The 27,584-nt window shown below is 35.3% G+C and overlaps 1 protein-coding gene across 1 annotated transcript in view; it reads right to left on the bottom strand.

The window, feature by feature from the left end:
- Nucleotides 1-27,584, bottom strand: part of dar1 (dendritic arbor reduction 1) — an 81,841-nt gene that overhangs the window by 3,325 nt on the left and 50,932 nt on the right. The window contains exons 2-5 of the mRNA XM_073987313.1: nucleotides 24,858-25,515; nucleotides 22,680-23,779; nucleotides 21,894-22,536; nucleotides 12,348-12,407 (exon numbers count right to left, since the gene is read on the bottom strand). Coding sequence (XP_073843414.1) covers nucleotides 12,348-12,407; nucleotides 21,894-22,536; nucleotides 22,680-23,779; nucleotides 24,858-25,515 — 2,461 coding nt within the window. The remainder of the gene's footprint in view (nucleotides 1-12,347; nucleotides 12,408-21,893; nucleotides 22,537-22,679; nucleotides 23,780-24,857; nucleotides 25,516-27,584) is intronic.

Raw genomic sequence — 27,584 nt, 5'->3', positions numbered from 1 at the left:
AATTTCTGAAGGCTGATAGTGGTTTTCTTGATACAGAACTAATGCTGAGCAATAGTGAGTCTATCCATGATGAAATTCTAGCACCCAATCGGGGAACAATTGTCGGACTTCTCTTATAGAAATTCTGGTTTCCTATCTTGGATCTTCTTATAAGTTGATCAGAAACTAGGAAAACTCTGGCAACCAGTCTTGAATTCTTTCAAAATGAAATTCTAGCGCCAGTCCAAGGTCTATACATGTATACATTCTTTTAGCAACACAATTTTTCCCAATCAAAATTTTCCTCATCGAAATAATGGTTTTAAGGGCAAAGAGTGTTTGGAAGAAATGTGTTTCAGAAAATTTGGAGTCCACTTAGCTATGTTCGTCCATCTGGGTGGCGGCCTGGAGAACTCGATAATTCTCAAACAGATCCGATTCGGTCCAAAATTTGGCCTTCGTGATATTTTGTCCAAATTTTGATCAACTTCGAATATCAATAATATCGATCCACTCTTTCGATATCGTTCCACAGAGTATTTCTAAAATTTTCAGAAAAGTGGAGTTTAAGACCTCTCTGGATAATTAGTAAATATGGCTTCCCTTCCTTTATGCTAATAATTTAGTTATAAGTAAAAATATGAAATTAATAAATAATTAAACAAAAAGACCTCTCGGAAAACGCTTTGTTTTTTTGCAACAAGCGTTCTAGGCCCCCTATTACTACTGTCAAATTTCTTTTGGGGCAAGTCCATACTTCTAGCGAACATGGCCCGAAACCTGTAAAGAAGACCTGCAGTATTTGCGATTTTTCTTGAATGGAGCAACAAATTAGGACCAAACTTTGGATTTAGTAATATTTTGTCTAAACTTAGTTTAAGCTCGAAAATGAACCACATTGTTGAAGAACTGAAATGACTGGTGGGCGCAATATCTTTTAAAAGGAATGACCCCCAAAATAATATCTACTTCCAAAATAAACTATGTTGGTCAGGTCCATTTCTTCAGGTACCTTCTCCGCAACACTTGTGATCAATGATAAAATCCATATTTTGTTGGCAAGTTCATATGTCCGTAAATGGCTACACAATTCTGAAAATCTAATATATAGCTTTGGGTTAAGGGATTTTGGTTGTGTAGCCGTTGTTCGGCTACATAGATAAAAGTTTCAGTTCACACAGGCTCAGGGTATATACCTGTCCGCCGGCTGATTCTTATTGAGATTTTGACTAAGAAGAATCTGTTTCCAACCAGTTTTTTTAATTTCGATTGTCGTCACAAATTCCTTTGTCGAAGAAGGAAAAAGGAACATTTCTAGAAATGTGTATCCATTGAAAGAACTTCCCAAAATACAATTCAATGTGTAATCGAAAAATTCCAGAAGATGAAATTCAATGTAATTTCAAAATATTGGAAATAATATGCAATAAATAAAATATAAACTTTAACTTCAATAATCTTGATTTTACTATCATTCGAAAGGTCGAACAAAACATAAAAATTCGGCATTTACTAATTTGTAGCAAGAGACCAGTTTCAAATAATCTCAACGGGCGACACTGCGGTGGAACAAAATTATATCAAAACAAGTAGGCCAAGGCTATAGTCGGACGGGGCCGACCATGCGATACCCTACACCTTTACCACTGGGAAATAGCTTTTCACAAATCAAAATTTCTTTATGGAACAAATAAACTTATTGTAAAAATAACTTTGTGGATTCTGGCACCGTATCGACAAGGGAGACTTCTCTCATATCAATGGGTGAGTGTACCCCGATTCATATTCGCTCAATTACATGGGACCCACAGCTTATCTCCTAGTCCGATAGGCGTGCCCTAAGACACCGCTTGTAGAGAAGTTTTATATGGCTGAAATACTCAGAAAATGTCGCAAACCTTACCGATGGATATTTTGCCACCGTTGAAAATTTGATTTTGCCTGGCAAAAAGGTGGCAAAGCGACCCATGATGCAATGTATGTAAAAAGATCCATGTAATTTGCAATAATGCAAAAACTGGGAATATGAAAATGTGGTTCTCTACGCAAAACACATTATATATTAAGCAGTAGGCCCGTTATCTAGCAGACTCGTGATTGCAATTTGCATCAGGGGGAAGATCAGTAGTCCTATTTCCATACGTAGTCTACTTTGCCGGCATATGCCCTCCAGGAAATAAAAAAGACCAAATATATTTTTTTGTGTTTTTCATACAAAAGTAATGGTCCATTTCACCCGCTAAATAATATCAGATCATCATCGAAAATTGTATGCATCTTCTTCTACCTAAACTTTTACCTGGTGCAAAATTTCGTGATTATTGAGCTATAATTGCGAACTCTAGCGTGATTATGATAACACCACAAACAAATAACTGGGTATATTAGGCTGTAACTCTGTTATTTAATCATGTACACCAACACAATTAAAATCAATAGAGAGGTCAAGCGTTCCTCTTCCAAGTATAGCTTACTTGCCCGGAATGTCTCTTCCAGGAAAAAAGATATAAGCTGTATATTAAAAATTTTCACATTTTTCACACCAAAGTTGTGGTCCATTTAACCATCAAAACATTATCTGATCGCGATCTCAAATTGCAGGTCTTTTCTTTGTCAAATACTATTACCTTATTTAAAATTTCGAAGCGATCGGACTATTATTGCGACCTACAGAGCAGCTACAAAATCGGATAAAAATTATGTTTTTGGTCCATTTCACCCGCTAAATATTTTACGATCATCACCAATTAAAATAGCGATCTATTCTGGTGTGAAACCGACTTCCATACCAAATTTCGTGACGATCGGTCCATAATTGCGGCCTGGAGTTTGATTACAATTTATAATGGACAGACGGACACACGGACGGACACACATCACTATATCGCTTTATCTCGTCGAGATATGAAAAATGGAATATAACATTGGGGGTCTCCGACGAATATTTCGCGGTGTTACATGAATTTTTACCAAAACAAACTTATAATACCCTTTCCACATAGTGGTGTAGGGTATAAAAATGGTTGATATAGTTTTTTTTGGCAATTTTCAAACATAATAAAGAATTTGTAATTGTTATGATGTTCAAAATAGTTCAATACAAAAACGTGTCAACATTAATTTTTATTTTTTATTGTTGAATTGCTCTTATCAAAAATTTCAAAAACAAAAGATCGCAAGAATGTTTTTTCTAGATGTTGATTATAAGCCAAATTATTGGACGTAATATGCAACAAACGTTCAATAAATACAAATAAACATCTTATTCTGAACTAAGTAACACTTGGAGTCAGCCTAAAATCACGAATAAACGCTTAAACAACACCTTAAAACTTAACAACAACTATGCGCAAAATTGCCCAAAAAGCCTAACGTGTTCATTAGTCTTCATACTTTCAAATATGTTGGACAATAAATATACCAATCTAGTTAAATAATTCTCTGTAATAATTCCTCCAAATACTTTACACATTTCTTAAAAAATTAAAAACATTTTAAAATTTAATTCAAAAATTAAAAAAAAAAATGTGTAGCATAAGCTAATATCCTATGGGATCGAAAATCATTTCGGGGGGGGCCCGGGCCCCCCGGGCCCCCCCCCTGGCTACGTCGGTGCCTACGCCCATGTCTCATATTATTTTTCCGTCTGCACAAGTGGAGCATTCATTAGTCGCAGTGGCAGATTTTGATACCAAACACAAATACAGCTCGTTAGTGCGGAAACTCGGCAGCAATAGTCGAAGCAAAAATCCAACTCACTGCGGCAAAAAAATTCAACAATCATGTTCATGGAACCGATTGATGGTGTCAGTATTGTAGCATTTATAAGCATGTTTGCCTTATTTAGTCCTTTAATAGGCACATAATTGCAATTCGAATAACAAATAATAATAATAACAACATTGTCAACACAATATAAAATCCACAGCATCAACAAACACCGTTGCAGTGCTATACTCTTAAGCATAATTTTATTTTTTTCAAAATATAATGGAGTCTCTCTGTGTTGGGGCAATAAGCGCGGTAGCAGTTTTTCGTAAGACTGCAAAATTATTACCACAGTCACTCGGAACGCAGATAACTGTTAACTACTCCCATGTTATTGTTGTTATGGTGGGCTTATTTCTGCCATTCTTGCAAACCATTAGAAATAATAGGGCTAATTTTGAGTCTGCTTTAGTAGAGCAACAGAAGGAAAAAAGCTCAAGCTTGGGTTATTAAACAAAATGACTATTGATAGGATACAATTATGGCTAAGTGGGCTGCAATTGCGTCTGTATCAGCTCAAGCCAATTTTATTTGGTTGAAAACTCAGCCAAGAGACACAGTCTAGATGTGGCGTGTTTAGCTTGATTTGGTCGCATGTCTTTTACGCTGTCAATTCATAAAATATGCGTAGGTGTTGAAAATGTACCCTTAATTGGTGCAAGGCATGAATCATAACATCGTTTAGATGAATGGCATGAATGTTTTGTTATGGCTTGGTTTGTAAGTGTGAGACACTTTGCTGCAAAACTAACTACAAAATAAACTGGTCTCGGGAATTGGAGAAAAGAAAAAACGGGGGTTGAAAGGGTATTTAGGGATATTGTTTGCGAAATATTGATTTTTTGTAACATATATGTACATAGAATTATAACATTAACACCAGGGTGACTCAAAAAAGCTGTGCAGGCCAAAAAACTGATTTTCAAGATTTTTTCAAAGAGACTATCAATATTTTTAAGCGGTATTTTTTATCTGAACATTAACACTAGGGTGACTCAAAAAAGCTGTGCCATCCAAAAAAACTAATTTTCATGATTTTTTCAAAGAGGCTACCAATATTTTTAAGCGGTATTTTTTATCTGAACATTAACACTAGGGTGACTCAAAAAAGCTGTGCCCTCCAAAAAAACTCATTTTCATGATTTTTTCAAAGAGACTACCAATATTTTTAAGCGTTATTTTTTATCTGAAAGAGCACATCTTAAACTAATTTTGGAATTTTTATTTATTGTTGTCTTATTAGGACGAAGACCTTTATTTATCAAAGTTTTTAATTGATTGAATTAATTGAGCGATCTTGACCCAAGGAGTTTTTTGTTGTTGGAAAATATTGCATAGTTTTTGGTAAATGGCTGTCTGCGAAACAAGTGTTGTGCGGTGCCAACATAGCTCAAGGATTGACCTATTTTCATATGTGTTGGTAGGTATTAAAATAACCTAATAATCTTATCTTTAAACGAAACAGAACTTTAAAATATATACTTACAAAATAGTGAACTGTCAAAGACAAAATTTCGATTTTAACGAAATGCCACTAACGTCTTAGCGTTCTGAACCATAATCCACTTAAAATAAAAGCTTTCGATATAAAAGACATACTAAAATCTACGATGGAAAAAAGCTATAGATTGTAATATGACGTAAGATTGAAAAATTGACTTCTAAAAAGGAAGGGGAACAAATTGCAATAGCGTAAGTTGGTATTTGTGAATTTTAAATTAAAGATTTTTATATAAATAGGGGGATCCAAATTACGAAAATTGTCTATCAACAACAACATCTAATATGCCTGATGATGTTAACCTATCCAGTTTACGAAACGATCGTCGCATATGAGTTGATGTGTGTATGTCTTCGCGAGATATCAATATTTCAATATAATCTCCTTAGGTCATACAGCTCGATTAATAATTAAATTAATTAAAAAATGGCCAGTTCTTGTCCAAAAGCAGCTCAAAAAAATTTTGTCTCGCTTCAAGAAAAGATTTTATTGAATTTAACAAGCTCACCAAAATATATAAAAAAACGCGTTTTAAGTTTTATTTTAGTTTACATGAAAAACCATATAATTTTGGTAAACTTACAAACGATAAAGAAATTTGCGTGAATATTATTTTGTAGATGACCTTATATATTACAATTTGTTAGGGAATTCACATTAGGCAACCATTGTAAGGTGTAATAAAATAATGTAATAGAATGTGGCATAATAAACCAAAAAACTGTCAATCTACTCACAAACACAACGGATTCTTCACTTTGAAAGGTTATATCTCAATTGTGCTTAGATCGAATTGAAATTTTTGCGAAATAACCCAATGACATTTTTTTATTTTTAATTTTTTTCAATTTGATCCAAAAACCTTAAATTTGAAATTGTATAATGATCGGTTAACGTTAACCCGAGTCCCCTGAACGATCTTTATTTCCATAGTACTTTGTATAAGGGCCAAAGGCGAATTTTCCCCGAAGTTGCTCTGCAGCCACATTTATTGAAAAATCTATGAGAAAATGTTAGCAGTTTAATGTTGTGGCTAAAAAACAAATCCTCCAAAAATTTATGAAAATTGGGTATTACTTTCTCGCTTTCTTGTCAGTGGACAGGTGTCAATGTAACAATAAATAACAATTTATGAAAAATTGTTTCGTTTAATATTCACATACACACATAGAAGTTTAGAATTATTATTAGAATTACAATTAAAACAAGCCACGTTTTTCCTCTGAATTGCACAAATTTTAAGACATTGTTTTCTTAAATTTTCCTGGCATAACTGTCTGCATTGGTTTCGGTTAACTGCCAAATTGTGTAGTTAAACGATTTTTCTTATATTTTTATCCTCTAGTGAAGTACTTGAGAAACGTATCAACATACATATGTACATATGTACAATGAACACTCCATCTTCAGCGCCATTGCTGGTGCGATTAGTTAGACACGTATTAGCATTCATTGTTAAGCATACTGTAACCGGTGGTTATACAAAATCCAATACATGTTGCAGTTCGATGTTCTTGTCAGTTGTTTCAATACAGATTCGATTTCACAAAAATAAAAATAAAACTCTGACTATTGTAACAGCAGTGTTCTCTTTTCGTTTCCACCTGATACCTGTCGCAAATAGCTTGTATTTGTATTTCATTTTCATTTCGCATTAACAAGAATTTACTTCAGACTTTCTGGTTTTCTCCATCAAAGAGATCAGTCGTGTTGCATTTGCCAGTTATTAAATGTGAATATTTTATTCACGAGTATGGTTAAGGTTTTAGTATTTGATTTGAAAAAAAAAATATACATATATATTGCAGAGACAGCTGACAAATTGTTGCTGATGTTGTGTTTATTTTAATTAAGAATCGTTAAAATGCCGCCGGCAGGTAAACGTGGGAAAACAAAATATGTATACAATTTTTATTAGAGATTTTTTCGTATACTCGAATATAGTAACACTAATTACAACGCCAAAAAGTATGCTTCTCTTAGACATATTCTGATTAGTGTAACGATGATTATATGATTGGGATAATAACAGTAGGCTTTAAAATATTACTTCCTTGTTTTACCACTTAAAGTCGTTCAATATTATTCTGTAATTTAATTTAAACATCGATATGCTTATTTCCATAATTTGCTACATTTCATGTGGAATTACAAGTAATTATTATTGGTCTCTGGCTATGGCATTAGAAGTAAACACTAAATAGCCTTGATATTCTGCCATAGGAAAACAATAGATTTGCATTTTAGATTAATTAGCTACTTTTTTGAGAATAGTGATTTTTTTCAAATTGTTAACATAATGAAAGGAAAGGCATTAGCAAATCAAAAAAACAGTGAATTTTACTAAACCTTACGCAGAAAAGTGGCTTCTTGTGGTCTGTTATTAGTAAGAAAGAGTTTTTCAGTTTTTAAAGATCGTAGGAACTTAAAATGTTTCGCTCTGTCAAATACATGAATGTAACTCATGGTCGTGTAGGAAACAAAAATTCAAATTAAACTCGTATCTTAACAAACACATTTTATTTTTAGGGGTTGAATATATCTGCAAATCTGCAAAAAATGGGGACGATTTCTCCCGTAAATATTGTCACATTCGCCACGAAAATATACGTCACCATTATTCGAGAAAGAAAAAAAAAAACACTGGGACAGCGAATTTAATCATCGCAACATAACAATTGTCAATAAAAAAATTCTACGAATGGCTTTTGATTGCAGCATGCACTTCATATTCATAACAATCAACATCATCAGCAGCAAACAATCAACACAACGTAGATCAGTTTGTTATGACAGGCCATAAAAAGCGTCATAAAAACTTTATGTCCAACCATACGAGGAGTTGCAAATAAAAACATAAACATAGGCAGATATTTCGAGGGTTACTTCCCAAAAAAAACAAAACAAACGCTTGGCGTTTCCATTAGCATTGTTTCAACAAAGCGGCAATGTGGCGAGCTTGCGAGATCACCTTTTTGTTGTCTTAAAAATCGTGCTGGAATTTTGATGTTATTATAAACCTATTATTTTCAATACTTTATTCAACAACATTGAGTTTACATTTTATTTGTAGTATAAATAACATAAAAAGTAAGAAATATTTTAAATTTTAGGACCATCAAAACTTTATTACACTATATAAGAATAAGACTATGTGAATTATATTTCGTATTATTTATGAACATATTCAGCATTGTATGGTCATCGGGGTTAGTGAAAGTCTGTCTGATTGTTAAATTGGAGCGAAAGGGGGGATTTAAAATTAAACAATTAACAACCAGTATGGAAAGCTTAAAATAAATATTGACAGGCCTTAGTATTAAGAATAGGCTACTTATTCCCATGTCTTAAAACTACGCTCGCCTATTTTAAGACTTAGTTTACTATATATGTACTACAAAGAGTTTGTGAAGACATAATAATTAAATTATGATTTCTAAATTAATATAAATGTTTATTTGTTTTACCACAAACTGGCTGTATTTTAACGACACTTTTACTTAATATCCAATCACAAACTAAGGAGGATCATTATAAGATAGCTTTTTTTAAATAAACATTTACGGTTATTATCACTTAACACATGCTACTGTCTTCAAAGAGATATTGATTTGAATTATTTTCATATTTTACCAGCACCATAAAGTTTTAACAACAAATAAACATGAACGGTACAACCTACATTTTGCCTTCTGCTGCTTCAATCACAATAAAAGGCTAAATTGCAGCTTTCTGTTTGCTGTAATAAAAAAAAGTTTTTTTTTGCCATCAATTTGATGACCATTCATACTCGTCGTCGTCTTGTAATTTGGAGGAGTCGTTCGGACACTCATTCATTCATGCATTCATCACTTAACCTAATTTATAAGAGGTTCTGTTATTGTGCAAAAGAAATTCGCCACTGCCTCCACCAGCTGCACAACAAAAGAATAACGTCGTAATGTAACTTAACACAGTGACCCACAAAAGAACTCGTCGTCAGGAACCAGCAGCACCGAACCAGCGTGCACCACCAAAACAGCAGCTAAAATGCATTACTTATGCACACAAACAAAAGCAAATCAAGAAGCAAAGAAAAGCTAAACAATTGTTAACTAAACACGCCAAACAAAACACTGGTTAAGGATGCTTTGAAAGCGCAGACGTTGTTACCATTCATCTTCGTGGCAATACAAGGTGTACAATATACAATATTTGTTTGTAGAACATGGTCAGAGGCTCATTATAAACTGTGCAGAAAAGAAGAAGAAGAAAAAAACAAGCATGATGCCACAATAAGAAAACACAAACAAGCAGTAAAGAAAAGCTTACTAGGAGCAAAAACCGTAATGACGGGCGTAGAGGAATTTGTACAGACGATGGCTTGTTTAGTAGGTACGACTGTATGTGTGTGTGTGTGTGTGTGGATACACGAAAGTGGACAACAGATGCTGAAATCATTGCATTTAAATTGTTGGGCGATGCAATGGCAACGACTTCAGTATTTCTTCATATGTGGCTTACTTATGGACGGTGATGATGATGTGGGTGGTATAAACAGGACATCGTCGTAGAGTAGACGAGCAAATAGGAAGTCCCCAATATGTTTTAATAATATAAATATCCAAAACTGCCACCGTGGTGCAATGGAATGCACACTCGCCTTGCACGCTGAAGGTCGTGGGTTCGATTCCCCGGCAAGTCAACATCAAATACTTTTCAACGGTGGCAAAGTACCTCTCAGTAATGTTGGCGACATTTCCTGAGTATTTCAGCCTTGTAAAACTTCTTTACAAGTGGTGTCTTTGACACGCCGTTCGGACTCGGCGATAAACAGTAGGTCCCATATCATTGAGCTAATATGAATCGGGGTGCACTCATTGATATGAGACAAGTCTCCCTTGTCCCTGCTGGGATGTTTGTGGAACAATTATTATTATTAAATATCCAAAACAAACGACTTAAAAAAGCACCTGAAAGTTATGTGTAAAAACACATGAATGTTGGCAACTTTTTAAAAAATTCCACTCTTCAGCCGATCATTCCGACCTCGTTTATTGCTGTTAGCCTCTTTTCACCAAGGCTATTTGATGAAGTAGTGATCTGTTATATTTGCTGCCGTTTGACTAAATAATTTATCAATTTCAATTCTCTGGGCTATTATGCCGCCTTCGGTTTTACGCGAGTATGCGCAAACGTGATATTCGATTTTGTGGTCAAGTTATATAAACAAAAAAAAAAACCGTTGTTGATTGTTTAGATTTTCTGGACGTCGTTCATGGCTTATCTATGCGTCATTGCATCACCTGCATCTTCACAAAGGCTGGGTCCCAGAGTCTCAGAGAAAATTCAACATTACCAACAAATCTGGTTAAATGTGGATGTAAGGTGGTGTATATTCTGTTTTTGGCGCTACACGAACGAACAGATATTTTGCAGACCAAAGTATTCCTTGATGGCAAGGTTCAAGCCAGCTTCCCGAGAGGAATGGAAGGTATTGCAGAATTAGACACAGATGAAATGAGACACTGCAGTGGCATTGACGGTAGCGATGCTGCCCCTTCTTTTTTGTGGTGTTCCATGATTTGACTGTGGCTCAGATTACATGCTCCAAAACTTTGTTTTGCAATTTTCTGTATAGCTGTGGCTTACAGCTCTCCTGTGGATTTGAGGCACATTTTGTGTATCTGACGGCTGTAATTGTCGTAGTGCATTTGAAATCGTTTCATTTTATTCATATATGCTTGATTGCAGAAACAAGCGCACAAATTAATAAAATTAAATTGCAGCATTTATTTTCTCTTCTGTTTAAATAAAATCGCTGTTTCGTGCCTTGTCATTGCTATTATTGCTCATGTAAATGTTGTCGTTTTGTGTTTGAGTCCTGTAGAACTTCGCTTGTAATTAATAGTTAGATACGTTTTGATTTATTAACGTTCATGTTGACGAATAAACTACATGAAACATGTAAAAAGGAAATAAAACAGTATGCGAATGAGAAAACTCATTGGGAGAAGAAAACCACAACCACAGAGAAATCCTAGAGAAATAATAAAAAACATACCTGCACCCCTAATCAAGGTATAAAAATGAATTCGATATTTTTTTTTTGGATATGTATGTGTTATGTTCGTCCATTCCTTTCAGTAAATATTTCATTTTCATTTGTCATTGCAGTAGCCACAGCATTTACTGACAGTATTGAGGGTTTGCTTTATTCGCCACATAGTTTAGCCATCCATTGACATTTAAATAGTTTATGCATAAATGCAATCACAATTACTTCCATCAATGATATGTAGATTTGTAGCTTCTCAAAATAAATGTTTATTTGAGTTAGTGTGGCATATTTTTTTATGTGTATGTGTGTGTGACATAGCTTAGCGCAACTACAGCGATTTGATATTTTAACAGATTATAAAAAATGTGTTGGGTATATTTACACGCCAAAATATCTACGCGGTTGACTTGAACTGCAAAGGCAACGATGTCTTGGTATCTCCAAAAATTATGTTGTGAAAAATATTTGGGTGTAAACTATCAAAATCTAAGAAACAACGAAAACTTCTTGCAGCTTATGCAAATAAGTGAAAATGTCAGAATATTTTTCTTAATCATCTCGTGTCAAGCAGTGTCACCCGTATAATAAAATAATGGATATTGACACAAAGTGCACGAAAATGCCGTCAAAATTGTTTGATAGAGACAAAATTTTGGAAAATGTTAAATGCAATTTTCGATGAGAAGATAATTGAAAACAGCATTACGAAGTGAATGCAGTTTGGGTTAGAATTTTTAGAATAATAGATAGATTCGACAGGCATCTTACGTTTTTGAATGTTGCATATGTCAAACATTCTGACTTATGAAAAATTATATTCGCAGGACTTGTCATACCTCTTAAGTTAAGATATCAGATGCTTTGTTTAGAACGAAAGGATTCCATTAAAGGACAATTTGAATGTAGAACTTTCACAATACCGGAATTTCTCTAAAGTGAATTTAATAATACTTTTCCACGGTAAATTTTCAATTCTAAAACAAAAGACTTAAGACACAAACTTGTATTAAACCTAATTTAAAATTAGCTTTAAACAAAAAACCCCAACATTGTACTCACCTGTATGTATCCTTTGGTGTGCTTTTAAATGTGAACTTTTGGTATAAACTTTTGTACAACCTGTCAGAAATAGACATGGAAACAAAGAAAGATAGAGAACAATACAAGAAAACAATATTAGAAAGGTTAACAAGCAAAACAATTTGAAACGAGCATAAAAATGAACATGGCATGGCAAATGGAATTGGAAACCCAAATTATAAATTAAAAAATCACATTTTCCATTGTTGCAGTTATTGCTTTTGATATTATACACATATATTTCCTATGAATGGCAACAAGTATGTAACCACAACAACACGACTCTTGTGGCATCACTGCTACTCACTAAAAACTGTATCTATACTCTCCGCTACTTGGATATTTCATTAAAAGTGTAACCGTAATTGTAATTGGAAATTTAAGTATTTCTTCTATTTTTTCGGAGGTGCAAAAAAAGAAAATTTTCTTTAACTTTAATCAGTCTACACTGGCAAACGGAATACTCTCAGGATTGCCCACCTTATTTGTGGCAAAGTACAATTTAGTTTCAGCCTTAGTAGGTGATGTGGCTGACTGTGTGTGTGTGTGTGTTGCATGTTATTTGAATGTTGGCAACCTGTTGCTTGTCGTGTTTTATGTGTTCACCAAGGGGAAACCAACACTAATCGAGAGTCATACACACCAAATTGTATTCGTCGTACTATAAACCTCTACTGTCTGTTTCCTTCGATCGCTATATGGATTTATAGTATTTGCGGTATGTCTTATTATAATGGGGTATTTGTTGTTGTTGCTTGTTTTTCAGTGATCACATGTTCAGGTATTTTGGTTTGTTTTCTTGTACTGATTTGCCTTTAACATTTCTGCCTGGTTTGCATCTTGATATGGTTAATATTGGAAATATTAGTTAGTGGTGGTTGGTAGCACAACGAAGCCAGAGCCACTCAACTAAAGAAACAACAAATATTATTTGAATGCAAGCATTACATTTTTTGGTTTAAATAACACAAATTAAGGTTGTTTATTGGGTCAATTGGATATTGAGAAAATCTAAGACAAATATGTACAACAACAACAACAACAGCAGCAGCAAAATAAGGCAAATTGTGTGGTTAGTTAGTCGGTTGTGTCGTGTTGTGTATAACAAACAGGTGACTTAAAACTTTTTAAGTTTTTATCCGACGTATTTTTCCTAAGTATGTCTATATTTTATATTTGAATTGAAATATGTTAAATCCAAGTGACATGTAAATGCATACTTTAACCAATTTAAATGGACTTTCGCCAATATCCATTGGATTTGGTATCATTTCCATATGTGGTGTCGACGATGCTGGATTCCTTTGTGCCTACTTTGGCACCTCATTGTTTTAATCTCCGACAAAGTAGAAAACAAAAACCACCAACTAACTGACACACAACTCACCACACGTTAAGGAACCAACCAGCCAACCGTAAATACCAAGATTTGTGTTTCTCAGTATGTTTAAAATACATTGAACGTGCTACGCATGCATGATCTGCTTCCCTATTTAATGTCTACAAAACGTTTTTTCTTAATTTGACTTCTTTGAAGACATCCATTGTTAATACACTTGTTTGGTTCATACTTTATAGGCACGTTACATTTACAGAATTGGCATTTGATGCAGTGAGAATGGATTGTGGTTGGTCGAAGTAATGTGACCGCTACGCGCAATATAAAATTATATACATACATATGCATGTTTGTAATAAGTAAAAGTATAAACTATTTACACAGACCAACATATCAGAACGGCCAAGAGAGGATCTGATCAGTCTAACTGTATTCATGGGTCAATGATATTGGGCCACTTTCTTATCACCAAGTTAAACGAAATGCGAACTTTTAGAGACTTATATGTGGCCGTTCTGTGTGCAAGGGAACAGACAAAACAATTTACCACCGACTATAATAAGTATTAGCTAAAGAAGTCGAGATAGTTGTATAACTTAATAACAGTCTGAATAGAGATCCCAATTAAATTTCCTGAAGATGTTTCCTATTTGTGCATATAGGATTGACTGCATTCAGAGATAAAATTCTTTGAAACGACCAATCGAAACCTGTTGAAAATTCTGAATAAAATCTGTCTGTTTATTTTGATCAGACATAAATAAACCTTTCTGATAAACTTAACATTTATTAACTCAATTATGACTGAATATCGCTGAATATCGACGGCAATGCCATACCTTGTTTGCTTTATAGATTTAACCATATATGATTTTAGTCAGTAGTCTCTATTGTCAATATGGTCTGTCACCTGACTTGTCGAAACCAAGAAAAATGCATTCTTCACTACCACCACGAGCAACCCACTATTGATGGGACATTTTTTTAGCTAGACTGACAACGGCAATTGCACGTACAAAATATTTGAAATGTCGACTTCAGTTGACTGCTGATGTTGTTGTTGCTTTTTCATTAGTTCTCCTTTTCTTCTGACTGACTACTACTTTAGGTTGTCGTTGTTGTCATTTTTTTTCTTTCTATATTTAACATTACAATGCCCGGTTAATAATACCGTAAGAATCTGAGCAAACACACAAAGCTATTTTAAGTTAGATCAGCGAACTATCCGATCGAAGTGGCGAATGGACAAACATAGGACAGACTTTTGTATACTTGGACAGACATATGCGGACACTTTGGTACGCATGAAAGTTGATATTTTTTCTTTACGGTTTGCTGTGTGAGGTATGATGTTGTTGTCGCGACTGCTATGACTTCTACATTTCAAACAAAACGTATTTGTTTTGAATTGTTGCTGTAGCTTATTTAATACAGTCATTGTTGTTGTTTTTGTTTATACAATGCATTTCAGATGTCAATCTATAATCTTAACAATCTGATGCGTGCATTTATGTCATAATAACTTCATTTGGTAGCTGAGTGAATAAGTTGTGCTTCAGGTAACACAGTAGACGAGGTATGCATTAAGCACAGTAAGTGACAGACACACTTGCTTACAGACGAATAAACAAACAAACGACCAGACAGACAGACAAGAGACACTGGCACAGACTGGATATGTTGTCTCTAGTTTACCGGCATTATGTGCCAAAATTGGTATATAAACGTGTCACATATGCTTTTAAGACAATCATTTAGCCAATTTCTTTACTGGTCTTTGACTGTGTCCTCGTTTATTGTTTGTTTTTATATGTATTTATTATTGTTGAACTTGTTGTGCAAACGAAAACGAAGGCGGAGGGAAATTGTTGTTATAATGTGATATTTTCTATGGCAACATTTTCTTCAATGGGACGCTAATAAAAGATGAGACTCCAGTATGCCTAAAGTAGTTATTGAATTATATATATTGGAATTATAAATAGAGTGGTACAATCTAGTTCATTTGAAAGATCTAGTCCATATAAGTTTTGGTCAAGAACCTGCAATATAGTACTATTTAGTACAAACAAAACAACGATGACGCTGAATGACGTCAGATTGGCTGAATTTTTTTTCAATGCAAGTTCAGAATATTTCCGCTCCCGTACATTTTAAAATAAATTTCTATGGTAAAGAAAATTTGACAGTTTGCTCTTTTGCTAGCACTGCCATTAAAAAGTACGGGAACAAAGCACTAGTTCAGCTCTTTTAGTTAAACTAGTTCAGTAATTCAGTGCATAGTTCATTCTGGTTCAATCATTCGGATCAGAATCGTTCGCAACACAATTAAAGTACTCCATAACAAATAATATATTTATTTTCAATTCATAGAGAACGATTATGTCTACAATAAGTAAAAAATGTCCTTTGGAAAAAAATTTAACTAGAATTTTTTATGTGCTAATAATATTTAATAAAGAAGGAAAAATGGCAACACTAAATTAGCAAGGATCCCAACCACTGCGCAAATGAAAGGAGGCGTTGTTCCTAGGAAACGAAAGATGGCAGCCCATTTTGTCGAAGGACGCTAAGAGGTCGCTTCAGACATGCACTGAAAGAAAAATGTTTCATTGATCTTGAACCAACGTAGAGTTTCAGTGAATAAATGAAAAGTTTCACTATTCCACTATTCGTTATTCCAATGAAATTTCTTCAATTATGCAATGATACTTCAATATTATATTCAATAAAGTAGTTAGAAGTTACAATTCTATTATTGCTATGAAAATTTCACATTAATACCATGAAACAATAATGAAAGTTATTTTATGAAACTCAATGAACTTCTTCATTAATACAACGAAAGTCTTACGCTGGTTCAAAATCAATGACAAATTTCATTGATACAACGTAAATTTCTTTCAGTGTGGAAACCAATATCTGTCCGTGCGATAATGGCTCGATTTAAGAGCAATGTAAGACACGTCACCATAGTACCGAGGAGACATCATAATTCTTATGGGTGACTTTAACGCAAAAATAGGAAACGACAACACCAATGCCCCATCAACAATGGGAAAGCATGGATGTGGAGTTAAAAACAATAACGGAGAGCGCTTAATACAACTGTGTCAAACATTTCAACTTGTCATTATGGTCCGATTTTCCCGCACAAGGAGATTTATAAATACACATGGACATCACCGCGTGGCAATACTCGCAAACAGATAGATCACATATGCGTGAGTAGAAAATGGAGGAGCTCACTGTCAGATGTCAGAAATAAAAGAGGCGCAGACACTGATAGTGACCACGAGATTATCATAGGCGAAATCAAAATCACACTTGGAACCTAATTTCTCAAAGAGGTGAACTTAAGACGCAGTTGAATAACAACAATATCACAAGAGAGCAGTATAAACAACTAGCTAAACAAGTGAAGAAAGCTGCAAGAACAGACAAACGAAAGTTCCTAGAAGATCTGGCAAAAACAGCAGAGGAAGCAGCAAGCCAGAATAACATGAGAAAGCTACACCGGACGATAGATAGTGTCACAAATCGAAGGTGTACCAGGACCCAAGCAGTAAAAGATCGCAATGGTAGACTACTAACGAACAATGATGAACAAATTCAAAGATGGAGAGAACATTTCGAAGAAATTAGCAACGCTGGAAACACCATCGAAAACAACGAAATGTACAACAGCAGTCCAAGGTAAAATCGTTGAATATACCCTGTAAACTTCCCAGCTTGAATGAAATAAAAGAGGCAACATGGAAGAAAGGTTCATTGATAATCTTCAATGTCGGAAAATTCTACATACGTCCAATACATAAATTTGGGCAAATCGTGATATTTGAAGCGTTTATTTAACATAAATAAAGCATATGTATATAAAAAATGTTTGTTAAAAAAACTAAAATCAAACATTATTCTTTATAAAAGTGTTCCAAAGGCATTTAGAAATCTTAGATGGTTCAATTCAATGCAATTTCAATAATAAATAACTTATTTAATAACATTACACTATTATAATGGAAAACATATAAGAAAAAACTGCAATGAAAAACTTGTATGCAATCGGTGCGGAAACCTTTCTAACGGTAGGGGAAGAGTGATAATGCATTTCATAAGATTTTTACATTCTCTATACGAATATGTGGGAGTATTTTTGATATTTGCAAAAAAATGCAGAAAAGTTATAACCCTAATGTACATAGTCAAATATTTATGCAAGTATATAATAAACAAATAATAAAAATTCACAAAAGAAATACTAATTATTTTACAGTGTATACAAGATAAGAGCATAGTAAGTGGTCATATGTGTCCCTATACATATATTAGGTCATTATAAATAGACTATTATATATGATTTTTTTAGTAATGAAAAGGATACAGAGTTGTCATTACTGAATAAAGCAAGTGTAATGATTACGCGGATACTCGTGTAATGGAATTTTTCTGGATAAGATTCCATTGGCACTTTCGCTGCCAAAAATAATTTCTACCCACACATGTAGAATATTCTCCACAATGAATGAAAACAAATGTCGAATATAAAAGAAACTGAAAAGCGTTACGAGTATATTCATTACATTTTTATACACATTCTCTTGTCAATCCGTTGTCTATTGCATGTTACGTTTTATGGAAATCGGACTAAGAACATTCAATATAGAAATGAATGCAATAAAAAAATTAAAAAACAAGTAAGAACGGCGTTAAGTTCGGCCGGGCCGAACTTGTTATACCCTCCACCACAAGTTGTATTGAAGTGAAATGGAATAATTAGTTTCCTTTCGTGTATGAAGAAGAGTTAATACTAAATTTCAGCAATTTCGGTAAAACAATGTGAGGCACCATTCTATGGGGGCTATTTCAAAACGTCGATCTATACCGACAAATTTCTGACGGAAAGTTTTTAGACTCAAAGAAGACTAAATACAAAATTTCCTATATTTCGGTAAGAGAACGTGGCTAAAACTTAAAAAATACCGAAAATCAAGAAGTACGCTTCTATGGGGATTTAGAAAGACGTGGACCTATACAGATAATACTCTTCCGGAATATTTTATAACTCTTGGAAGACGAAATAACGAATTTCAGCCATTTCGGTTGGATATTGACGTCACAATTTTCAGTATCACGAAAATCGGGAAGTACCTTTCTATGGGGGCTATATCGAAACGTGGACCTATACCGATGAATTTTAGTCAGAAATGGGGCAATATGAAAGCGTGGACCTGTACAGACATATTTCTGGCGAACAGTTTTATATCACATTGAAGACTAAATACTAAATTTCAGCCATTTTGGTGGAATATTGAAGACACAACCTTCAAAAAAATCAGGTACCTCCCGATGGGGGCTATATGAAGGCCTGGACCTATACCGACAAATTTAAAGGGGAAGTTTGAGTACCCCCAACGAAGTCTAAATACCAAATTTCAGCCATTTCGGTGCAATATTGAGGCCACAACGTTCAAAATACCGAAAATCGGGAGGTACCGTTCTATGGGGGCTATATGAAGGCATGGACCGATACCGACAAAGTTCTGGGGGAAAGTTTTATACCACCAACGTAGACTAAGTACCAAATTTCAGCCATTTTGGTAGGATAATGAAGCTAAAACCTTAAAAATACCTAAAATCGGGAGGTACCGTTCTATGGGGTCTATATGAAGGTGTGAACCGATACCGACAAAATTCTGGGGCAAAGTTTGATACCCCTAAAGAAGACTACGTACAAAATTTCAGCCATTTTGGTAGGATAATGAAGCTAAAACCTTCAAAATACCGAAAATCGGGAGGTACCGTTCTATGGGGGCTATATGAAGGTGTGGACCGATACCGACAAAATTCTGGGGGAAAGTTTTATACCCCAAAAGAAGACTACTAACCAAATTTCAGCCATTTTGGTAGGATAATGAAGCTAAAACCTTAAAAATAACGAAAATCGGGAGGTACCGTTCTATGGGGGCTATATGAAGGTGTGGACCGATACAGACAAAATTCTGGGGGAAAGTTTTATACCCCAAAAGAAAACTACGTACCAAATTTCAGCCATTTTGATAGGATAATGAAGGTAAAACCCTAAAAATACCGAAAATCGGAGGTACCGTTCTATGGGGGCTATATCAAAACGTGGACCGATATATCCCATTTTCAATACCAACCATCCTGCAAGTAATAAAAGCTTTTGTACCAAATATGGACTCTCTATCTTTAAAATTGCGAGCTGTATCTTGATTTCAACAGACAGACAGACGGACGGACTGACGGACGGACGGACAGACGGACATGGTCAAATCGACATAGAATTTTATGCTGATCAATAATATATATACTTTATAGGGTCTCCGACGAATATTTCGATGTGTTACAAACGGAATGACAAATTTAATTATACCCTCCATATGGTGGAGGGTATAATAAAACGAAACTAAAATAACAAAATTTGTTTAAAGTGAGACAACTAATTTTCTAAATTTGCATCTTTCAAATAAATTTTCCATTGAACCTGCTTAGCTTATCTAATTGAATTAAAAAAATGAAAACGATATACAAACACACACATACACAATATTACAACAATCATTGGCTTTAAAATCCTGGCGTAGAGCAAAAACAATTTTGACATTGTATGCTGTGTTGCTGTCATGTGTAACATGCACAATTTTGTCAAGAAACCATTGAAAAACTATGGATGTCTCTTAAGTTGAGTCTCATCGAGTAGTCGCCGTTTCCTAGACGTAGTCGATGTCCCACCGTAAGACCGTAAGTTGTATAACATGACATTAATGCAGAAAATCCACTTTTTCTGGTCACCCCATTCGATTGTCTCTCCTGTGAACAGTCGACATCAGAGGTGTAAGCTGCACATAAGCATGCATGTATGTACGTATTCTTTTTTGCCTCTCAACTTGTTGCCACATCAAAACAACGAGACAAACAAACGGCCAAAACTAGGTGATCTAAGGCACTGATTGGACACACATAAACATGCAACACGAGCAAAAATGACAACACCACACCGAACACACAAAACAATGAAGAACGAACAGACAGCAGGACAGGCAGATTTTGGAAACATAACATGTGACAAATGAAACAAACCAGCAAATAAGTAGTTACAAGGCGGCGGAGCAGAGCGGTGGGACCAGCCACCACCACCAATCTACATTTCAAAGTGTTGCAAAACGGAGAAAAACTTAACACTTAAACGAGAGCAGCACTGGGTGGGTGTAAAACTATAACTCTTGCCAGCATGATCACCTCAAGATTTATTGTAAACTTATGCATTTAGTTTTTGTTGTTGTTGTTCTTTTGTTTTGTCGCCTGAAATGGGGTTTTCCAATTCATTTCGGCGATTCTACTTTTGGAGGCTGTGTCTTTAGCGTGTGACATTTTTTCGCCTAAACATTTAATCAATTATCATTTAAGTGGTAATTACTTAACACAGAACGGCTAACGGAGCGGCACATTTGTTTTGTTGTTGTTGCTGTAGTTGGTTTGCGGCTTTTGTAGTGTTGTCGTTTCTGCAACCTTTTATGGCCAACGCCACCAAGTGCGTGCTTTGCACAACATAATAATTAATTATTTAATGCCGAACAAATATGGCAAAAATGTATTAATTAGTATCGCATTATGGTCAGAGTTATGTACGGCTTCAACATAAATAATATTTGCTGTGAAAATTGAAAAAAAAAAACACACACACACCAAACAAGCAATAAAAGCCAAGTTTCAACCTGACAATAATACGAAAGAGTGAATCCAATCTGGGTTCTATTAAGGCATAAACAACAACATGTAATTTCCCACGCTAAGCCGACAAGAGCTGAATATAGAGCACTCTATAAACATTTTTGAGTGAAGCAGCGAACATCAAAAGAGGAGTCATGACTGACATGACTGGAGCAAAATGAATGCTCCTGTCAATTATTGATAATTATGGAACAAAAATTGCAACGTTAAATAGTTATGCATATGAAATTATATGAAATCTTGTTTTTGTGGAGAATTCTTCCACAAAAACAAGATTTCATATAATTTATTTCAAGATGTTTCCCTGACATTAAATATTTTCATTATCAATGACAACAAATTCGTCCTCTAAGGACTTATTTATTTAAAGACATTTGCCATGCTAGTTCCATAAAATAAAAAATATATTTTCTGTTTTATTTTTTTACACTTACCCACATAATCACAGTGATGTATTCGCCGTTTTTCCAATTCTGGATTGTTACGGCGATTATAGCGCACCGTTCGCACCGTTGGCACTATCAGATTGGCCAAATGAGCAGGTGTTGTTGACGATGAATTACCGCCTCTTGGCGCTGTATTACTCTGAGACGCATTTGTCGTACCTGAGTGATTGGTCGTATTAGCACTGGCCGACGATGGTGTCGTGCCATTACTTTGACCAAGTGCAGTTAGTGTGCGACCTGGACTCAAAAGATGACCTGCATTTGGTGTCGACGTAGAACCAGAATGTAGATTTACAATCTGGGGACAAATGGAGGAAAGTGGGTGACCCTGCTGTTGCTGCTGCTGTAGCTGCTGATAAGGCGGAGGAGGTGTACTACGTCGCGCTTGTTGTTGGTTGGCAGCAGCATGTGCCGCGGCCGCCATTGAGCTACCCGGACTTCCGGGATCAGAACTAGGAGGTGTTAGAGGTGGTACGAACATATGCCGAGTATTGCTATTGGAGCTACTGCTGTTGCCGGTTTGTGATTGTGTTACAGGTACAGAAGCAGGTGGACATAACTGAAGATTTTGCATGGCGCTGTGAGGTGTTGGCGGTGGAGGAGCTGGTATTTGGTATTTGCCATGAAAAGGCTGTAAAATAAATCATTAAAAGAAATTCAGATCCGTTACAGAGAGAAGTAGCCACTTAATCAGGGCCAATACATATTTATGCATGTAAATATGACAAGTAGAATGTAATTTTATCGCATTGGTAAATTGCAATTACAACTCACCTGGCTGCTGTGCCATGGGTATGCCGTGTTTGTGCCGGAATAATTATTACTAATGCCGTTGTTGTTGTTGCTACTGTGGTGGTTATTGCTATGGAGACCTTTAATATTTTGCAATGCTGTCGGGGCGTTGTGCGAACCCTGCTGCTGATGGTTATGATGGTGCTGAGTCGGCGGATAATTATGGTGGGTTTGATGAGGATGTTGGTGCTGGTGGTGGAGACTGGATTGTTGCTGATGCAGATGGCTGTGAGGATGATGTTGAGCCGATATACTTAGACCATCATTTAGGTAACTGTGACCGTATTGCGGTTGATATGGAGCTATGTGATCGGGGTTTCCATTCAACGAGAGGAGATTGGGGTTTAGCTCACTGTTACTGTTACCACCAACACCTATTTCGGCATTGTGACTACTCGCCGTACTGCTGCATCGATTCGATTGATTTGGACTATTGCTATTGCTGTGGAGCAGAGCACTTTGCTGTTGGGTTGGCGGTTGTTGATGTTGTTGCTGAGGCTGGTGATGTGTACTGGGAAAGATGCTGACTAAGTGATGCTGTGCATCATCCGCCAGACTGGGATGATGCTGGTATAAATGTTGTGATTGCTGTAAATGGTGCAACTGTTGTTGATGCTGCAGAGGTTGTTGATGTTCCGATGACATTGTGCTGCCATACCCGTGCTGCTGGTAGTAGTGTTGAGTGGGTGTTGTCGCATGCTGTTGTTGAACTGTCAGACTATGTGAAACATTCTCTTTTTTAATATCCAAAGGACTGAGCACTGGTGTGGACAACGTTTCGAGTAAAGTGTCATCAATTGCTTCTATTTTAACTTGTGGTAACAGGATATTGCCCCCGATAGTGGTAGATGGTGTAGTGGGAGTACTGGAATGTTGATGATGGTTATGGTGGCGTTCATGTGAAACACTAGTCAGCTGGTTTGGTGCTTGTTGGGCATTTGCCGCAGTTGAGCCTAGAATCGGAGCATTATCAGGATCGATATTTTGTATTGAGCTAGCTATTTCTTCCCACAAGGCAGGACGACCATATGGATCATCGATGTTGGGATAGATATTGCACGGAGCCTCCTTAGTTTTGGTATCTAAAAATAATTCGAAAGAAAAGACAATTTACTTAAGAGTTGCTTACTCTTTAGATGCTGACTGAAAGAAATATGTAGAAAATAACCGCCTGTAATTGTCAAACACTATCCTCGTATGTACCATTTATTGATTCTTGGTGTGAAGAACATATCGCGTATGACATTCCGTTTGTAAAACATCAAAATTATTATTTTTTGGGAAATTTATTATTTTTGGTCTAAATGGTTCTAAATCTATCTTGAATTCAAACGGGTTTAGATGGATGGACAACATATTTAATTACCAACATGTATCATGTCGATTCCGGTTATTACCATATTTAAGATATTTCTAATAGCCAGATTTTCTAACTGCTGTTGCTGCTTTGGCCTTTATTTTGTAGCATGTAGAAGACTGCCTATCAAGGAACTCAAATTATCGATAATATACCATTGTATTTTACAAATCTTTATACCCTTTCAAATCATTTATTTCGTAAGCCTTTTATATAGTTCAATATTTATTCATTTCAATATTTCATTTCACGAGTTCTTGGGATATCGTATGTCTTTATTTCACTGCTGTGTCAAAATTCACTTATTGAATCTGCCAAATACATTCAACCGCTCATTATTAAACGAAACAAATAACATTTGTTAAGCCTTACAACACATAAATATTCAGATGTACGCATTTATACTCGTATGAAAGCAATTGACAGCATCTTTACGTCAATAACATAAAATTTGAAAATTAGCGTTAAATTACGCAGAGTATTTCTTTCGAAATGACTACAACAGAAACTCAACTTTGAAAGAACAAACACAAGCCATGGAAAATTATACTCGTCTATCTGCTACTCTATAATGTGCCCTTTAATTCGTTTCCTTTGCAAGAAAGTAGCAGATCAATATGTCACCTTCTAAGCATAGACTGTAAATCTAACACCATATTTGCTCAATCCAACACTGTCCTTTAAAATTTAAGGTTAATCAGTCATTCTTCTGTATTTTGTATTTGTAATTTTGGTGGGTAATAAAGTAACCACATGGTAGTTCACGGTATAAACGTTGACAGATATGAAGAAGCAAAACTTACCAAATAAATATTCTTTATCGCTTGTCGAAGCCGTACTGTAGTAAGGATTATTGGCTTCATAGTTAAATGCTGTGGCGGGTGTTGCCGAGACAGCAGTTGCTGCTGTCACTGTGGCTGAATGTTGAGGAGAACTGCTGGGATGCTGTTCCAAGACACCGGTGGGTGTGTGCACTGAAATTGTTGTGGTGGCTGTGGAACCCACCGTTGAATGTGGAGTCCCTGAATATGGAGATGTCTGATCATGATTGCCGTTGCCACTGGAGTTCCACTGATCGTTCAGCTGATTGCTGTCCGCTGTTGTCGCGCTGTTGCCATTGTTACTGACACCACCGTTACTATTACTGCTACTGTTACTACTAGTATTGTTGGCGTTGGAATTGCTATTAGATATTTGTTGTTGTTGTTGTTGTTGAAAGTGATGGTTGCTATTGTTGTAAGTGTGCAGCGTGTGATATGGCTGTTGCTGCTGCTGCTGTTGTTCTTCTTGTTGTTGTGGCAGGTGATTCAAATTCTGATTATGATGATGATGGTGATGATGCAAGTGATGATGATGATGGTGTGTTGGTGTGGCTGTTGTTGTCAATACTTCCAATTCCACATCTGGTTCAATTTTGTGCAAACGTCCCATCAGCTCATGCCGATAATCCAATTCGGGAGACTGTAAAGACAATCGCATATAAAAAACAGAAACTGGTTAGTTTAAATCACGACGACCAAACATGACACTTATCATAATTTCCTAGATTTTCCACTAAAATGCTATACGTTTTTAATTGATTTTTAAATTATCTTTCCATCACCATAAATTTTGTGCGGCCACAAATACCTAACCAAAAAGACCGCAGGTATCTAGAGACAAAATTGGCAGTTACTCAAACCGGTATCATTTGTCTAATAAGCTCCAGCAAAACATGAACAAACAGCCATGTCTTAAAAAATTAAGTGTTACTTTTAACACTTACGCTTCAAAACGATGCTGTTTATAATCGCAGCCTCCCCTCAAATGTTTTTTCTTGTTTGTTTCCCCCCTTTGACTCATTTTACATATCAAATCGTATGTTTATGTGATTTTTATTATAATTACATTGTGTTCATTTGTAGGCATTTGAATGGCTCGTTTTGCTAGCCTGCCTGCCTGATGGACTGACAGATCGACTGGCTGTGTGACCAGCTGTCTGTCTTGGATGAAAGCACTAAGACTCTTTAGTATATTCGGAAATTCAAATGATACCGCAAAGAGACACTTATGTTTGGAGAATTTATGCTTTAGCATTGATTGGCATACTAAAATCAAAAGCGTCACTGATTTTGCAACACTTTCCTTCACAAATTAATGCATAATATTAGTAGAAGTTATAATTGGTAAAAAATTCAAAAATTATTCTACTCATTGATTATTTTTATACAAATATTCTACAAAATCCAGATTGGCTCCTTCAATCAAACACACTATTTCCTCAGAAACAGCAGAAGAGCGAGTACAACCGAAAGAAAAACCCATTCGTTCTTTTACACAGGTCACATGCCCATCAAATTTAAAGAGCTTTTAATAACAATAAGAAAGAAAACAACTTTTTAATAAATTTTATTAATATCGTTTGTCCGACATATGCTTGGAATACAAATCATGTTGCGCTATCGGACATTAGTGCGGGCAAATTTAATAAAAAATTCAAAAATTGAATAAAAGAACAAATAACCCTAATAACTGCGAAGTAAATATTTTCGCCCCCCTGTTAATGTTGGTCGTTTTGTTGGTTCTGGTGGCACAGTGAAGAAATCCATGGTTTGATACCTCCGTGGTGGAGGCAGAAGAAATATTTGTGCGTGCGCATTTTACCACACAAAAATATTAAAATTCATACTTTGTATATTCAAATTGTAAAACGTCATTTATTTTTAACGCGAAATACCGTTCATTTATGGTCACAATAATACGAAGCCTTTGAAAACAGATACAATGCATGCTTAATAAATACAAAGAACATAGAAAATTGCTTACATACAGTTGGTATTGTTTGTATTGCTCATACATGTGGGGTGGTTTAAAAAGTGAGGCAAACAGCTAATTGAATATTAGGCAATTTAAATGTGGAGGAAATTATTTTATTCTTGAAAATAGTCAGGCGTTATCGTCGTTGTTTAGACAGATTTTATTTATTAGTTGGGAAAATATTGACTTTATTTACCAAGGAGCTTGATCTCACAATTAGGGACGGCGATACCGAAATTCGGGATTTCTCAAATCCCGAATCCCGGGTTTGACTTTTTTGGAGTCCCGAGACTTTTTCAAGTTACTTTAAATGGGTTTCCATTCAAATATGGTACAATAAACCTCAAGAAATTGGATTGGAAGAAACATAATTTATCAATTACGCCATAAAGAGTTTCATTTTAAATAAATTTTAATAAACAAATTCTAAGAATTCGTAAATTTTTCTACAAAATTATGTGTTTCAAAGAAAGTTCCTTACAGGAAACTCAAGAAGAGTATTAAAAAATATTGTTTTCCAAAAAAAAAAAAAAAAATAAAATCAATTAAAGAGAACACAAGTGTGATTAAGCGTTACGTAATAGTGATCCGATGCATCAATTAATTCTGTACATTGAAAATACCACTCGAAATCGGAAACCCTTGTGGCTTTACTTAAAACATTATTTGAAGTAAGCATTTTGGCGGCCATTCGTTTCATGCAATTCGCTACATAAATATGTGAATTGTTTAGG

The sequence above is a fragment of the Musca autumnalis genome, unplaced genomic scaffold (assembly GCF_047663935.1).
Source record: "Musca autumnalis isolate F117 unplaced genomic scaffold, ASM4766393v1 scaffold_4, whole genome shotgun sequence".
In the NCBI taxonomy this organism is placed as follows: domain Eukaryota; kingdom Metazoa; phylum Arthropoda; class Insecta; order Diptera; family Muscidae; genus Musca; species Musca autumnalis.
The sequence above is the reverse complement of the archived record's forward strand: the minus strand, read 5'-3'. Positions and strand labels throughout refer to the sequence as shown.